We start from the raw sequence: 14,096 nt of genomic DNA on the forward strand, positions 1-14,096 counted from the left end.
CAAAGGCCAAAGGGACACGTCCTGAACGCCACCTTTTATCAACCTATTACCCATCAAGATCCGATTCATGATCTTCGATAGGTTAATTGACTCGAAAGTCCAAATTCCTTCAATTTTATGGCTGAAAATCGTTTTTGAGCCATCCACGAAAAACTTGGCCAAAGTCTTCCCACGCGAGCAAGCAGGCGAATCATAGGAAGGAGTAGATAGGCTGGGAGGAGGAGCGGGCCTAAAAACAATGTCATGGTTTTTAGCCTTATTCCTGGGATTCTGTTAGTACGAGAGGGCATACTTTGAGGGGAAACCTATTCTGGGACCAAACATTTCGAGAGCACTACCAGTCCGAATGATAATGAGAGATCATGTATATAATTACCTGTAGAGCAGCCAAATTTATTTTACTCACTAAATGTCACATTCATCCTTCAAGTGTTCATTAATCATAATCACAAGTTCTTGCGAATCACACGCCATTCACAGCCAGGCCACTATCTGACTGTTCGCGAACAGGCTCCTCGAGCCTTTCAAAATCAAACTCGAAAAGCCTCCCAACTTCACGCACACAAGAGTTGATAACTCAAATTTCAAGATGGCAAAAGCATCAAACGTAGTTGGTGAAGCCCAAATCCCTTGCCACACATCGACATCCTTCCTCCTCACTCGTATACCGCCTGAAGTACGATACGATATCTTCGACCGGCTCCTCAACTCACACCACATAATCCTTATCACACCGAACAGCAAGCAACGAGGAGTTCTCAAGCCATTAGTCCAAGTCTGCAAGCAGCTGCGAGACGATATGCAGAAATGGCTCATGGGAAAGAAGGAATCGGCCATTATCATCAGCCCTACGTTTGGCGTCTTTAAAAACGAAGTTACCACTTTCAAGATGTGTTGGGTAGACGAATTCTCACTTCTTTTTCAAAAGGGTTTATATGTTCGCAAGGATGGCTCTTGTACTCTCCAACGGTGCTATATCCCAAGGCATCCAGCACGTGATCTAGAGAGGCTCGAGATGTGGCAACGGGCAATGGATTTGGAAGGCACTAACCGCCGGTCAAGAATCAACTCAGTGCTGCAATATCAACCCCAATTTAAGGGATATATAACGAGTCTTGATGATAGAAAGCTCTTGGGCTGGCAAATCGAAGACTGGTGTGTTCTTGATCCGAAGGAGCACGAGTTTCTACCAATGGTACTGGGCAGGCCGTTGAAACAGTTCGTGTGGTCGAATGATTTTGAGGCACATGCTGAGTATCAGGAGTACACGAGGCAGCATCCCAGGGAGGACGTGATGTTGAGGAGGGTGGAGTGTGGACCTGCGTTTGAGTTTAAGTTTGATGGAGATTTTGATCTGATTGAGGTGGGTTAAATACTTGGTAAAAGGAGAATTTTTGTCCAACTGTAATTCTTCAATAGAAGTTAATAGGAAATGCATCTGTTATGAAGATCAATCGAGGGATGGAGTAAGAACTGGGTTTGAAACTCAACCACGAAGTAACGTGCCTAATCCCACTTTCGCCCTGACATTCTATTAAGTCCAATTTTGGAAGTATTCTGCAAACGATTGAATGCGATTTCTGGGCCTCCTTCTACTTGGAATAAGAAAGTAAGATTTGCTGGGACCGGGTGCAACGCGTCTCCGAGAACAGTCAGTGTGAGCTGCACCAACGAATTTCGATAGAAAAACCGTGTTTGCGGATGCCTATATAATAAAAACTGCGTACGGAGTCTTAGATGCGGAATAGGTAATTGGTAAGTTGAGAAATGACGAAGTATTTCATGTGAGATATATGCACGCTTGAGGCAAGCTGGAGGTTGAGGCGTGATGGAATTCCGTTAGGAAATGCTCAAGAACTCTGAACTCCTTGTGAGTGAACAATCACGAATCAAACAGCGAGCAATCAACAGGCATTGATTAAAAGCGCAGCTTTTTCTTAAGCTCCTACCCCCCCGCGCGACGTGTGGCACATGGGTTCCGTTTCTGTCACGTGTCAAGCAAAAGGCAAATCACGTGTAATTCGAGGTCCGTGCATTCCACATTGTGATCTTCCTCTCGTAACTTCAAGTTAAGCAGGCAAAGCAGAATCTGCAAGCATGTACCTATTTCCCATCTTGGTTGAAAACCTTCATATCCAGCAATACCCTTCAACGCCTACGCATTCAGTCAGGATTAAGCGGAGTTTATACAGGAATCTGCTGCTCCGACTTTATTGACCCTGCCATCCATCCAGTTCCGTACATCGGTGCCGCTCCTCTCCTTCGACGCCTTCTAGCTGTCCAACATCCAACGCAGCATCCCAGGCAGGCCATCATCGGTCCACGGCCACTAAAAAGGGCAGATAACCAGGTGGGAACGATTGAGAGCGTTCGGAGCTCCCGATCCCTCCAATACTGCGATCCTCTATGGTTGATCTCGAGGAACACCGTGTTTAGGACTATTAAAAATTGGTTGATGTCTGTTGGTATCTCTCTCTGGAACACCTCACGAAGTTTCTCATGAGATTCGGAGTCTAGTTGTTGCATGGCTCTCTTGAAAGAGGTTTGAATACCGCGCTCTGCCAGGAGTATATCATTTGAGAGATTATCACCGTCGTCGTTTGAGTTGTTTGCCGCAGTGTTTGGTACATTTTGTAGTACTGAGACCGATGAAGTTACCGATCTTGTAATATCCTCAAGCTTAATGCGGGTTTCCTCGAACCCTTTCGTTATTATTCGTTCTAAATCGTCAATTTTTCTGTGCACTCTCAGTAGGTCCTCAATGACGTCGGTCTTGCCTAACATACCTACAAAGTTTACTCATTTGCATCATACGACGCCTTGATCGAAATTCTTCGACCTCAGCCCTATCCTTTATAATACCAACTCTCCTGTCATCCCACTCCGACATCTTAAGAAGTGTGCTCTGTTTCAAAATCCAACATGTATGCGCAAATGTCTTTAAGTCCAGCAAGTACATTGGGAGCAAGAAATCCTCCCTTACAAAATCAGGTCCCCATCTCGAAGCGTCTAGCGCATCATCCTGCGAGTCGCCCGTTTCGCCAAGGGATCGCGCGCTTGCGAATACGATCTCCTTGATTTCGTCGTCAAGCTTGATCAACCGGTGGACGCCTTGACTCAGTTGAATTACGCGGGCATAGATCCCGAGGAGGATGGCGACTGCGAATGTGAGGATGCCGATGACGCTGGCAGCGATGGAAAGGGGGCTATCTTGAGCCATGGGATCCGCAATAAGAAGATGAAAGTGAAATACCTTATCAAGCTCTGTGGGCACATTTGAGATTTTGTAGGATTCTTTTCAGCCCCCAAAACAGCCAACGAATCAAGACGGAACCAACCGGCATCATTTTCAGCTAATGCCAACCCCCGCCACCCACACTCCAAATCCTATTTCCACCCTCTTGCAAGGGTTTCAACCCGAAAGCAAGCTTTTCTACTGTAGGTTTTACACCCGCGGCTCCTAGTTATTTGTAGAGGTTTCGGTATTTCTCAGAAGAAGATATGGGTGCCGTGTTTCCGTAGGATTGGCAGGAGAAGCGAGGATGATGGTGCTCCAGGATGATGTTAGTGGGGCAAATCACGTGAATTATGGGTCTTTAGCTTTACGGTTTGATAATCTTGAATAAGCAAAATTTCGCCAAATCAGCAACCGGTCTTATGGTGTATGCATGCCCAATCAGTCCCATTTGACTATCACTAACAATTAGAAGCTAGTGGTATGATTCTCGCTTAGGGTTTACTCTGAGTTAATTTGCGAGAGGCCCCGCGTTCGAATGTTAGTTCTGCTTCCTCGAAATTTGTACCCAAAAACTAACAAAATATTAGCGCGGTAAGACCCAGATGTTACAATACATTTTTTTTTGGCTTTCGCTCCTTATGCCATAGTTAGTAAGGGCATAATTTTTTAATAGTAGAGACTTGCGACCCCATGAGGACCTTATAGTCCCTTTTTATACTAATAAATACTCTATTATCTCTCTTGTTCGGGTTTTAAATATCTAATAATATTTATTATATAACAAATACCTTCTTAAATATAACTAATTTCTCTAGGGCCCCAAGCCGAATATTAGTACTTTCTCCTTAAATTCGCGCTTAAAGATTTATAAAATATTAGTATAATATTTAATGTCAGCCCTCTCTACGTCTCTATTATCTAGTGTAGTAGCACGAGGAGCAATTACTAATCTCTAGCTTCTCTAGGCTGGGCTTTCAGTCTTCAAGTATAGCTGAAATCAAACAGTGAGTCTTGATCTTTGTCCTAGCACTTCCCAGCACTTGGTCGACAATATTCGCTGTCCACACGACATGCTGACATTCAAGCCAGCCCCTGTTCGAATTCATGCTCGAAAAGTCCTTCATTATACGGCACCCGCAGTGTGACTAACGCAAAGCTCGACACCTGAGCCTACGCCCTGCAAAAGCTCTGGCCAAGAACACTTGCGGGGTTGCTGACAGCAGGCCAAGGATCATCGAGATGACACATGTCATGGTCAGGAGTGAGACGAACAAGAGTGACCAAAGTCTGGCGCGGAGTTTTGTTAATTGTGGGATATCCCAGAGAAACACGAATAATCGAAATCGAGGCTGTCGATTTCCAAAGTTTCAAACTTGTGGGAGATATTATGGATGAGCTGCGCATGATCTAATAGTTTACTTTGTCATGCTTCACAGTCCTCGTGTATTTGTGTTAATGGAATTTTTGATTTGTCTCTTGCTAGGTGTATGCTTCCCGATATGTTCCAGCTCATATAAACCAGACGGCACATCCGAAGCAAAGACTTCGTGTTCACCGAGAGACAAGCTGCATTTAGATCTCACGAACGTTTGAAAAGCTGAACTTATCCTTTTTTCGTTGGGCGCCGTTCTTCAGGACGAGGATGGGGTATCTTGAGCTCAGGAGAACTAGCCATCGTGCTAATTCTGGGAGCTCTAGGGCTTATCTCTACTAATACCAGGACCTTAATGGGCTAGGGGCACGGCGCGTATACGTGTGTTGTGGATATACTTTTTTAAGCGATTACAAGGGGCAAGAGAGGCACATGCCCACCTTTTGTGCGCGTGCCGGGGGCTAAAGAATAGCCGAAAAAGAAAGCCTTACTTTACGATAAATTTGCAAAAATTAGCTTGCTAAGCGCGGGGGAAGGGGGCCAGAAGGGGATTAAATTTTCAATTTCATAAGCACTCTCTCTGGGCAGACCCTAGAACGGGTGCTTTATGCAATTAAAAGAGAGTCGAGATCAAAAATTACTCCTCTGGGCGTACAACCATGTTTTAGGAATGCTACTCGAGCAAAACAGGGGTGTTGCAGGGGTTGGCAGGGGCACACCGATTTTCTTTTCAACTTCTGACCTCTTTCCTGGCGATTCCCACCTAGCTTAGCGAAGAAGCCCGGCGCGATTCTGAAGATCCGAGGCCGTCTCGTCACATCCCAGCCGTGTTTCCCAACTCTTTCCTCAGCTCAAGAAGCTCCGCTTCCAGCTTCTCAACAAGCGTCAACAGAACCCACTCAGTCAGCGTCTCACTAACGTTCAGCGGATTCTTCCCATGAAGCCAGTCCAAAATCTGGCCGCCCTCCGTCCACTCCTCGAGACCAGTTCGTTGCAATCTCGGCGAACTCTTCTCTCCCCCATTGCCACGATCTCCATTATTGGCATTCTGATAACCTGATGATGGTTCCAAAACACCCATGAGATAGAAGATGTATTCCCAGTCGTCGAAAGTGTATTCATGCTGGGGGTTCTCTTGGTTTTTGATGTGGTCGATGGCTACGTGCTTGATTGCTTGGACTAGAAGGTGGTTTTTGTCATGGATGTTGTTGGGGAGTTGTTCAATTGGGACCAGGCCAGCTATAATTGCGCTGCATGAGTAACGAGAAAGCTCCTGAGGTGCAAGGGTACGTACCAGAGAGATGCTTCCTAGTCTTCGGGGGCTGTGGGTGGAATTTCTGACTGTACCACTTTTTCAATCCTGTCAGGTAGGGTATCCCAACCGCTTCGGTGCCAGTGCTGATCAGCATTGTGAGCGTGGGTACAACTACCAGTGACCATAGAACGAAGAATGCCTTTCCAAGCATGCTTTTGAGGGTAACGTCTCCGTATCCGATGGCCAGAAGTGAGACAAAAGTAAAGTAGACTGCATGGAAATAAGTCCACCTTTGATCCTTCTCCGCTCGATAAAACACAACCGCACCGACGAGCCACAGAAAAAGCGCGAAGAAGAACCACAGACTCATGGAATATAGGATTCGCTTCCTTGCGGCCCTCAATATGATGAACTTCATCGTGCTGAAATCTCGTCTTCTTGCTTCTCGCTCGTTGTGAGCGATTGTCTCTTTTGATCTGGGTACTGAATCGGATGGAGGGTCGTCAGGCTTGGCCTGGGTGCTTTCAGCTGATTGGTCTTTGTTTCGCTTTTGAACATGGTGCCTTCTTTCTTGATCCCGCAGACGAACTTCCCATGCTGACTTGCCCCGCTCGAAGACTACACTTGTAATGGCGTAGATGACGAGAAATAGTATGAAGATTCCAAACGTGGCATAGGGGAACAGTAGAGAGCGTCCAAGATGAGTCTCCGGCTTGAAATCTCCGAATCCGACGGTGAGAATAGTGACATCTGCCCAGAAAACTGCATCGAGATATCCCCATCCCTCGATTTGTGAGAATACGAGGGCGCCGAGCAGTAGATACGCCATGAATAGCATGGTCAGTAACTTCAGGCCGCGGTGGCCCTGCGAAAACTCCTTCCTGATTTGCTCTCTGGTCTGTTGACTGCGTCGTAGCATATGGGCAGTGTATACAATGAATGCCGAGGTGACAGAATATAGGACTGCCGCCATGATGGCGAAATAGTATGCTTGTGTGAAGGTGCGTTTGAGAGGGGACCGTAGTGGGAGGGCAACAGCAGTGGCAATCACCAACGCGATTAGAATGAAAGAAGCCAGGAATCCTCCCACTATGGTGATCCAAACGAGATTTAAACTGTTAAGGCCACGCTTCGTCAGAGAACTCGATCCATCACCCATGACTGGCAATATGGCGAGATTCGCCATCACTCCAAAGAAGATCGAGCAGGCGTTGATGCCGATAAGCCTAGGTCTTAGAGTCAGATAGCAGTCTGGATGAGCTACACTTTGAAAACACACCAAGCTGGATCATCAACATAATTCACAACATCGTTGACAACCTTGCAGCGCCATGGCTCCACCAAGGCACACACATTCAGGGCACTGGCGATTGTACCAAACGTGCCAGCAAATAGAGGGAAAGCGGTTACAGCAAACCATTCCTTTCTATCGATCATCAATAAAATAGTATGAGACTCAGTCAAAGAAGCTTACCCCATAGCCTTCTCTGCCCTCTTCAACGGGTCCTCCGGGCCCTCCTTTGTTCTGCCTGTAGCCCACAATCGACCCCCGAGTTCACTGAAACTCGAACTTCGTGTTTCCATACTGGACTGTACACAGCATCAAAATTCATCAATAATTGCAACATAAGTGAGAGATATCAAAAGGAAATCTAATCCTGGTCTGCGTGCTGCATCTTTAAGTGATCGGTGAATCGCCGGCTCTTTCGGTGGCGGTTTCAATTGGTGGCATGATCTTGAAAACCTCTCATCACCTTTGACGCCACGGTGGCTGAATGTGTGGAGTCGTGATTGATCACGATGCTGGATTGAAGCAAGTTATTTGCTTGACTGGAAGGAATGTAGGAGACCTGGGAACGCCGGTTTGAGTGCCGGATTTGATTTCACAATGTGTGGTCGTTTGGGATGAGCGGCCGTTCGCGACTTGACCGAGCTCTGGAAGCTTGTCAGGTACTCTAGACTCTCTGAGCAAACTTGAGCCAATGAAACAGTTGTCAGGTTGCATCATGGAGCCGGCGTGGCATTCTGCATCGTCTCAGTTGCCTGCCTTTTCATTCCATCACAGTAGGAAAGGAAGGTTTGTGGCTGGATATTCAGGGAGTCGCCAGTGCTGAAATGTACTCTTCAGGTCAGATATAGCGCACTTCTGAGAACAACAGACCCTGACGGGGCCATAAGATCAACCAACAACCACAGTTCAATGTATACACTAAATTTGAAAACGAAATAAATCCGAGGGGCCTGCTATGAATTCTAATCTTAGGATTCACATGAACACCGATCACCACCATTTTAACCAAACCCTAGCTTCGATGGTCGCTGAACCGCAGCATCACCAACCGTCAACAGCCGTAACCTCAACTGGCAAGCCCCCAATAATCCTCACTGTAAGCCCATACATTATCTCAAGATCCTGTGTCTTCCCACCAACGGGCTTGAAGTCAAAACTCCCGATTAATGCCGCAAGAATCGCTTTATTCTCACCAATAGCGAATCCTTCACGAGTCAGAATCGAACAGTTCCTAAAGACGAGGGTAAAACATACCTTTACCAATGCAACCCCGCGTCCCAGTCCCAAACGTACCATAAGCCAGGCTACTTGATGCTCCACCATTCGCTTTATTCTCACCAACGAGCCACCTCTCAGGATTGAATTCCCTGGCGTCATCGCCCCAATGGATCTTTGTTTTGTTCAGCGCCCAGGGCATCACTTGGACAGTCGTGCCTTTTAGAATTGTTACCCCGCAGATCTGCGCATCGTGAAGAGGTATTCGCGAGGTTCTTGTAACAGGAGATCGTACGCGCATGCTTTCTTTGCTCACTGCGTCGAGATAAGGGAGTTTATCGAGTAGCTCGGCATTGACTTCGACTCCTGAGGAGGGGCTTGGAAGGTTTGCGCGGACTTCGTCGCGGAGACGTTGTTGGATGTGAGCGTATTTTGGCTGGCTGAGAAGAGAGATTGCCCAAGTTATGGCAATCGAAGAACTTCAAAATACTAAATTAATGAACCGTAAGATACACGATAGAGACTGACTTACGTATCATGGCCAGCTCCCAACAAAGTTTTAGACTGATCCACAAGGTTCTCCGTGGTGAAAGCATTAGTTTTCATTGCTGAAGATATGATATCTTCGTGGCCCGTCTTGTCAAGGTAGTCCGACTCATCAACATTCATCATCATATCTTTCTTCCGCTGGCTGATGAGATCCTTGAGGTAGTTGTTAACCATGACTAGTCCTTCACGGGTTTGGCGATTCTTCTTGATTGGAAGCAGTCTTATCAGGGCAGGGTACGTGAGTACTGAAAGTAATAAAATTATAGCAGATGACTTTTCTCAAGAAATCGGAGTCAGCATACTTCTTTGATGTAGTTTCAGGAGTAGAATATTTCAGGAGCTGTTGGGCATTGCCACGAGATGGATTGATACTCTGAGAAGTTGGGACTTGCCTTGTCTGGGGTGAAGCCGTCCCGGTATGACGTGTTCAAAGGCGTGTGAGGATTAGAAAGGGCATTGAAATCTGAACCAAACCCAGCTTTTCCGATGATATCAAGTCCTATTCTTCCGCTCCGGTCATCTATATTGACAATTCCAGTTATGGCACTGGAAGAATTTGGCTTAGTATCGATCTCGGCCTTGATGAGGGATACCATTTCGCTGCTCTTTTTCCAAAAGAGAGGGTACAAATTCTTCACAGCCCTGAAGTTAAATACTGGAGCGAGGTGTTTCTTTTGATACTGAAACACTGTCAGAAGTGACCAGAGCACGGAGATTCTCCCAAGTGCCTTACCTTGTGGTCCTGGCCATCGGAAACGATCAAGCCATTACCAAGAAGATGTTTTAAAATATTTTTGATATTCACAGGCTTGACATATTCATAAGAATTTGTCTGAAAAGGCTGCGTGATCGCTTTTGGATCTGTCAGGATCACTATTTCTTTGTTGAAAATGTCCAACATTCGAAAGAAGTATTCATGAGGCACGGTATCCATGAATTCCAAGACCTGTGGAGGGCTTGTTGTGCTGAAAAAGCTTTTCCATCCCCCAATTCGCTAGAGCTATATCAGAATAAATATTTCTTGCGATGATAAGAAATCATACTGGGGCTTGTGGTAACTTCCTCAAAGGGCTGAAGTAGAGAGGCCACAAGAAGCAAGTCCACGTGAACTGGATAGGAACATATATCAAAATGCTCAAGGCGGCTGCTTTCAAATATGAGAACGTTGTCAAAGAATTATCGGTGTGATAAGTTGCAAGATATCCACAGGATATTGCGATAGAAGAGGCTATGATGTTTGACATTTCGACTGAATTTTGAATGCCAAAGAAGCGAAGAATAGAAGGTTGAAGGTGGTATATATATCCAGCTGGGGCAACTAGCATTACTTATCATGGCCGTCTAGCCCAGGCACGTCTCCGCCATGCGAAACTCATCATCTTGCTGAGAAGGGACCCTCTTTCGTAACCTCACGTCAGCTTCCGAGACCCCACTGTATTCACAGGGTACTTTGAATCCTTGAGGGTCTGTTTTCCGGTTCGGCCAGCCGTCTGGAAACGCGAACACGGGCAAACTCAAGCTTCTCCAGAGTCCCAGAAAACGACAGCACGCAGACGATTGGCAGGGTACCCGAATCCAGTTTTCGACTTTTTGTCCGGCTTGTGGCACGTGCGCACCCTATCAAAAATCGCCCACATATTATGCCCCCTCTTCCTGTGCCTCTACTTATTATTACTACTTAAAAATATTACTCTCTCTTTAATTCTTATTTATATATATACAAGAGAGGGGTGAGAGGTGAGGGGTAGATGGGGGTGGGGGGACGGGGGTGAAAGGCGAGTGAAAAGGAAAAGTGGAAAGCGAAAAGCGAAAAGCGAGCTTTAAGGCATGCGACTCGCGAGGAAAAGGAAGCCCTATAATTATAGGCTATAGGTACTAAAAATTTAGTGCTTTGCAACGTAAATTTTTAGTAAGGTCCCCTTGCCTTGCCCTCCCCTTCCCCCCTTTCCCCCTCTCTTACCCTTATACTTATAAAGAGAGCGAGAAGAATTAAAGTGAGGAAATATTTGAAGTAATAATAGAGGCACAGGGAGAGGGGGCATAATATATAGGCATAGTGTGTGGGTGTTTGCGATTTTTGGTAGGGTGAGCACGTGCCACAAGTCGGACATCAAAAGTCGAAAAAACCGGATTTGAAAATCGCTTGGTCTTCTGATCCTTATCGCTTTCCGTAGCAGGGATCCTTTCCACCAGGCCGTGAGGACGTTCTTATGGCTCTCCGTAGGTGCAGTTTTTCGCCTCGGCATAATAAAGCGTGCTAGACCGGTTTCGGCCACCCATTAAAATAATTTCTGAACATGCAGCTCAGCAGGAAGAAGCGGTTCCATAATCTCGCCCATCATGCCTACACACTTAGAAGAGGTAAGATCACGCGTCACACTATTCCAAGTTGTTGCTGATTACATCGTGAAGCTCGTTGACTTCATATCCCATGGCAACACTCAGGTGCGACAGCTCGGTGAGTAACCTTCTCCCTTCGAGGAGACCAGGACTGACCCGCCACAGCTGTCGAAAACCTCGTTCCTTACTCCCTCTCTCAACCCGCAATCTTTAAAGCGAACCAGCTTCAGCCAATAACAGATCTGAAGCTTTTGGTGCGAGATTACAAAGTCAGCCCTTCTGTCAGCCACTTTCCGAATTGCGACTAAGAACCTCCCAGCAAATCGCTAAAGATGTGCTTACGATCCTTATAAACCTCTCCATAGACCGTGAAATACTCGAGAACTTGGCTTCAGACAAAAGTTTTGTAAGGACGATATTGGGTCGCATAACAGTACATCGATCCTCGGTTCGACTTCTCCAGCGGTCGCTGATTTTTGTTGACAGAACCCCGCCGAGTCCAACGCCAACCTAATATCTATGCTTCTCGCGAATCTGGCCAAATATGACGAGTTAAAAGACATATTGGCTGTCGAGCGACCTGCACCGAAAGAGTTAGCTTCCAACAACCGAGCAATCGATCAACTGCTGGATTTATTCGTCAAAGGTGCAGATGGAACATACAACAAAGCGGCAGACTTCGACTACCTCTCCTATCTCTTCGCAGACCTCGCAAAGCACGAAGAAGGACGAACCTACTTCCTCACAAAACAAGAATATGATGGAGTGATCCCCTTGACGAAAATGATCGTCTTCACAGAACATAAATCCGATGTTCGAAGGAGAGGCGTTGCGAGCACAATCAAGAATGTTGCTTTTGAAATCGATTCGCATTCTGAGTTGATGGCTGAAGATGAGATTAACATTCTGCCGTATTTACTGCTACCGATCACAGGCAATGAGGAATATGACGAAGAGGATACGCAGTCCATGCTGCCCGACCTACAATTGCTTCCACCAGACAAGAGACGAGATTCTGACCCTACGATTATACAAACACATGTCGAGACACTCATGCTTCTCACCACAACGAGACATGGAAGGGACACACTGAGGGAAATCAAAGTGTACCCAATCATCAGAGAAACCCATTTACAAATCGAGGATGAAGGTGTCCGAGAAGCATGCGAGAGATTGGTGCAAGTTCTGATGAGAGATGAAGAAGGTGAGGAGAAGGTGGACGGGGGAATGAAGGCTTTGGAACATAGGCCGAATAAGAGTTCTGAGCGTCCGAAAGCTATGCCCGGTGGTGGCAGTTGGGCGAAGATAGAACAAGAGGATGAGGAAGACGAGGATGATGACATGATAGTTGAGGTGTAATGTCACTGCGTGAGAAATCACATTGCGAGTTTGGCAGAGCTCAGGGTGGACTGAAGTCTCAGTTGTATTGATGTGAAGTGTGGAGCGCAAGTGCGTTTCTCTGCGGTTTTCGTCTGATGTGTATGTTCCCTTCGTCCGAAGTTACTAGCTCTTTCCCTGAGGCTTTCATCCGAAGTTCTTTGTCTTGCATTTGAAGTCACCATCTTTCTCATTTGTCGCTGTTCACAGCCAGGAGAAATGGAGCCGAATTGATTATTTCTGGCCCGTATGGGAGGACCGAGAAATGAACTCTGCCGACCCATGGCTGACCTAACCGGCAATTGTGGCAGGAAGAGTGCCTCCCATCTCCCGACCGAGTGGCGTGTGGAGGAAATAGGGCTGTGCTACCCAAGGACACTATTCTCTTGTCTCCGACCAGAAAGGTCCATCTTTAGAGGAAAGGAAGTCTTCAGCCTTTTGAACTCGCGTCAAAAGTTGCCAACACAGACATTCAGCTGAGGTCCTCAACACACGGAAAGATGGCGTTTCCGGAGTGGGTCTGTCCCCACACCCAAGATAACACAACGGCGGGACCGATAAGATCTTGTCACGCCACAGCGGTGAAAAGCTGATGGGGTGCAGCACCGGCAGTCTGAGGCTCAGCCGTATTGACATCTTGGGACCAGCGCCAACATACTGAGCGGACGCTTGAGATCCGATTGGACAAAGACCGCTGAATCTTGGCTCGTAGCGCTTGGGAGAGGCTTGGATGCTGATACCATCGTACTACCTCTTGAAAGTGCAAGAAGCTCCACTCTATGCAATATATGCAATCTATGTGGCTTCGATAGAATGGATAAGCAGCGGAGTACAGACTGGGAACGACGAATGATGCAGAAGGTGGATGCAGCAATGCTGCACGTCTCGACGCGGGGCAACACGTGCAGGGGACGGCTGTTCCTGAATCTGGTTGGAATCTGGTTGCCGCTAAACCCTTTCCAGCACCACCGCGTCTTTCAGCTGCAATTCGACAACACATCCTCGGCCGAATCTCTCCTCCTGCGCCGACACTTTCGCTGGCCGGCGTTCTTGCCGGTCCATTGGCCAAATGCCGCAAGCGTGTTCTGCATCAGGGTTACACCTCTCCGCCATGCTTTACCCGCCGATTCGATCGGTGTGGCTCAGTGGCAGGCCCAAAGGCCCCCTCCCATTTGCGTGTCCTGCGTTCTGTCCGGCTGATTGGTCTCAAACGAGAAATGATCACCGTGAAGTCCCTTAGCTATCTAGACTTTTTCTAGAATTAAGTGTGACCTACCACCGCCGGTCACCTAATTTCTCCGCATGCTACGTAGTAGATTGCGGTGATCGCAATAGGCAATGCCGTATGCGCTTGGTCAAGAGATCGATTAGATTCGGTCCTACGCTCAGGATGTCTCTGCCACGGCATGGATGTTGTTTCCCAAGTTATGACTTTATAGCAAGCAAAGCTGCACCCTTG

General features: G+C 47.0%; 6 protein-coding genes across 6 annotated transcripts; 2 read left to right on the forward strand and 4 right to left on the reverse strand.

Annotated features, from left to right (window-relative positions):
- Window positions 1-552: 552 nt before the first annotated feature.
- On the forward strand, window positions 553-1,437 carry K444DRAFT_699879 (uncharacterized protein). Its single transcript, XM_024887999.1, has one exon. It carries the CDS (start codon window positions 590-592, stop codon window positions 1,370-1,372), a length of 783 nt encoding a protein of 260 aa, XP_024731067.1. The 5' UTR covers window positions 553-589; the 3' UTR covers window positions 1,373-1,437.
- Window positions 1,438-2,016: 579 nt separating this feature from the next.
- On the reverse strand, window positions 2,017-3,277 carry K444DRAFT_618617 (uncharacterized protein). Its single transcript, XM_024881361.1, has 2 exons — window positions 2,787-3,277; window positions 2,017-2,737 (listed from the first exon to the last, which is right to left on the reverse strand). The coding sequence occupies exons 1-2, from the start codon at window positions 3,218-3,220 to the stop codon at window positions 2,185-2,187; spliced, it is 987 nt and encodes a 328-aa protein (XP_024731068.1). The 5' UTR covers window positions 3,221-3,277; the 3' UTR covers window positions 2,017-2,184.
- Window positions 3,278-5,135: 1,858 nt separating this feature from the next.
- Window positions 5,136-7,911, reverse strand: K444DRAFT_667778 (voltage-gated potassium channel). The gene is made up of 4 exons (XM_024887336.1): window positions 7,340-7,911; window positions 7,145-7,291; window positions 5,905-7,091; window positions 5,136-5,849 (listed from the first exon to the last, which is right to left on the reverse strand). Exons 1-4 carry the CDS (start codon window positions 7,447-7,449, stop codon window positions 5,425-5,427), a joined length of 1,869 nt encoding a protein of 622 aa, XP_024731069.1. The 5' UTR covers window positions 7,450-7,911; the 3' UTR covers window positions 5,136-5,424.
- A 190-nt stretch (window positions 7,912-8,101) lies between these two features.
- K444DRAFT_655741 (cytochrome P450) lies at window positions 8,102-10,164 on the reverse strand (the record flags this gene model as incomplete). The annotated part of the gene is made up of 6 exons (XM_024886033.1): window positions 8,102-8,361; window positions 8,411-8,850; window positions 8,904-9,193; window positions 9,313-9,600; window positions 9,654-9,866; window positions 9,964-10,164. 6 exons carry the CDS (start codon window positions 10,162-10,164, stop codon window positions 8,198-8,200), a joined length of 1,596 nt encoding a protein of 531 aa, XP_024731070.1. The 3' UTR covers window positions 8,102-8,197.
- A 1,096-nt stretch (window positions 10,165-11,260) lies between these two features.
- K444DRAFT_540325 (DNA-binding protein-like protein HGH1) lies at window positions 11,261-12,619 on the forward strand (the record flags this gene model as incomplete). The annotated part of the gene is made up of 5 exons (XM_024875705.1): window positions 11,261-11,281; window positions 11,333-11,378; window positions 11,426-11,529; window positions 11,580-11,693; window positions 11,747-12,619. The coding sequence occupies 5 exons, from the start codon at window positions 11,261-11,263 to the stop codon at window positions 12,617-12,619; spliced, it is 1,158 nt and encodes a 385-aa protein (XP_024731071.1).
- Window positions 12,620-13,063: 444 nt separating this feature from the next.
- K444DRAFT_136694 (uncharacterized protein) lies at window positions 13,064-13,758 on the reverse strand. Its single transcript, XM_024870517.1, has one exon. The coding sequence runs from the start codon at window positions 13,635-13,637 to the stop codon at window positions 13,206-13,208; it is 432 nt and encodes a 143-aa protein (XP_024731072.1). The 5' UTR covers window positions 13,638-13,758; the 3' UTR covers window positions 13,064-13,205.
- Between the last annotated feature and the right edge of the window lie 338 nt (window positions 13,759-14,096).

Source organism: Hyaloscypha bicolor (genome assembly GCF_002865645.1).
Source record: "Hyaloscypha bicolor E unplaced genomic scaffold K444scaffold_136, whole genome shotgun sequence".
In the NCBI taxonomy this organism is placed as follows: domain Eukaryota; kingdom Fungi; phylum Ascomycota; class Leotiomycetes; order Helotiales; family Hyaloscyphaceae; genus Hyaloscypha; species Hyaloscypha bicolor.

Excerpts from the sequence above, each read along its gene's own strand:
- K444DRAFT_699879 (XM_024887999.1), top strand. The coding sequence starts at position 590 with ATGGCAAAAGCATCAAACGTAGTTGGTGAAGCCCAAATCCCTTGCCAC.
- K444DRAFT_618617 (XM_024881361.1), bottom strand. The coding sequence starts at position 3,220 with ATGGCTCAAGATAGCCCCCTTTCCATCGCTGCCAGCGTCATCGGCATC. Across the intron at positions 2,738-2,786 it reads CAAATGAGTAAACTTTGTAG|AAAAATTGACGATTTAGAAC; the intron begins GTATGTTAGGCA and ends GAGAGTGCACAG.
- K444DRAFT_667778 (XM_024887336.1), bottom strand. The coding sequence starts at position 7,449 with ATGGAAACACGAAGTTCGAGTTTCAGTGAACTCGGGGGTCGATTGTGG. Across the intron at positions 7,292-7,339 it reads AGGGCAGAGAAGGCTATGGG|AAAGGAATGGTTTGCTGTAA; the intron begins GTAAGCTTCTTT and ends GATGATCGATAG. Across the intron at positions 5,850-5,904 it reads GACTAGGAAGCATCTCTCTG|CTGGCCTGGTCCCAATTGAA; the intron begins GTACGTACCCTT and ends GCGCAATTATAG.
- K444DRAFT_136694 (XM_024870517.1), bottom strand. The coding sequence starts at position 13,637 with ATGTGTTGTCGAATTGCAGCTGAAAGACGCGGTGGTGCTGGAAAGGGT.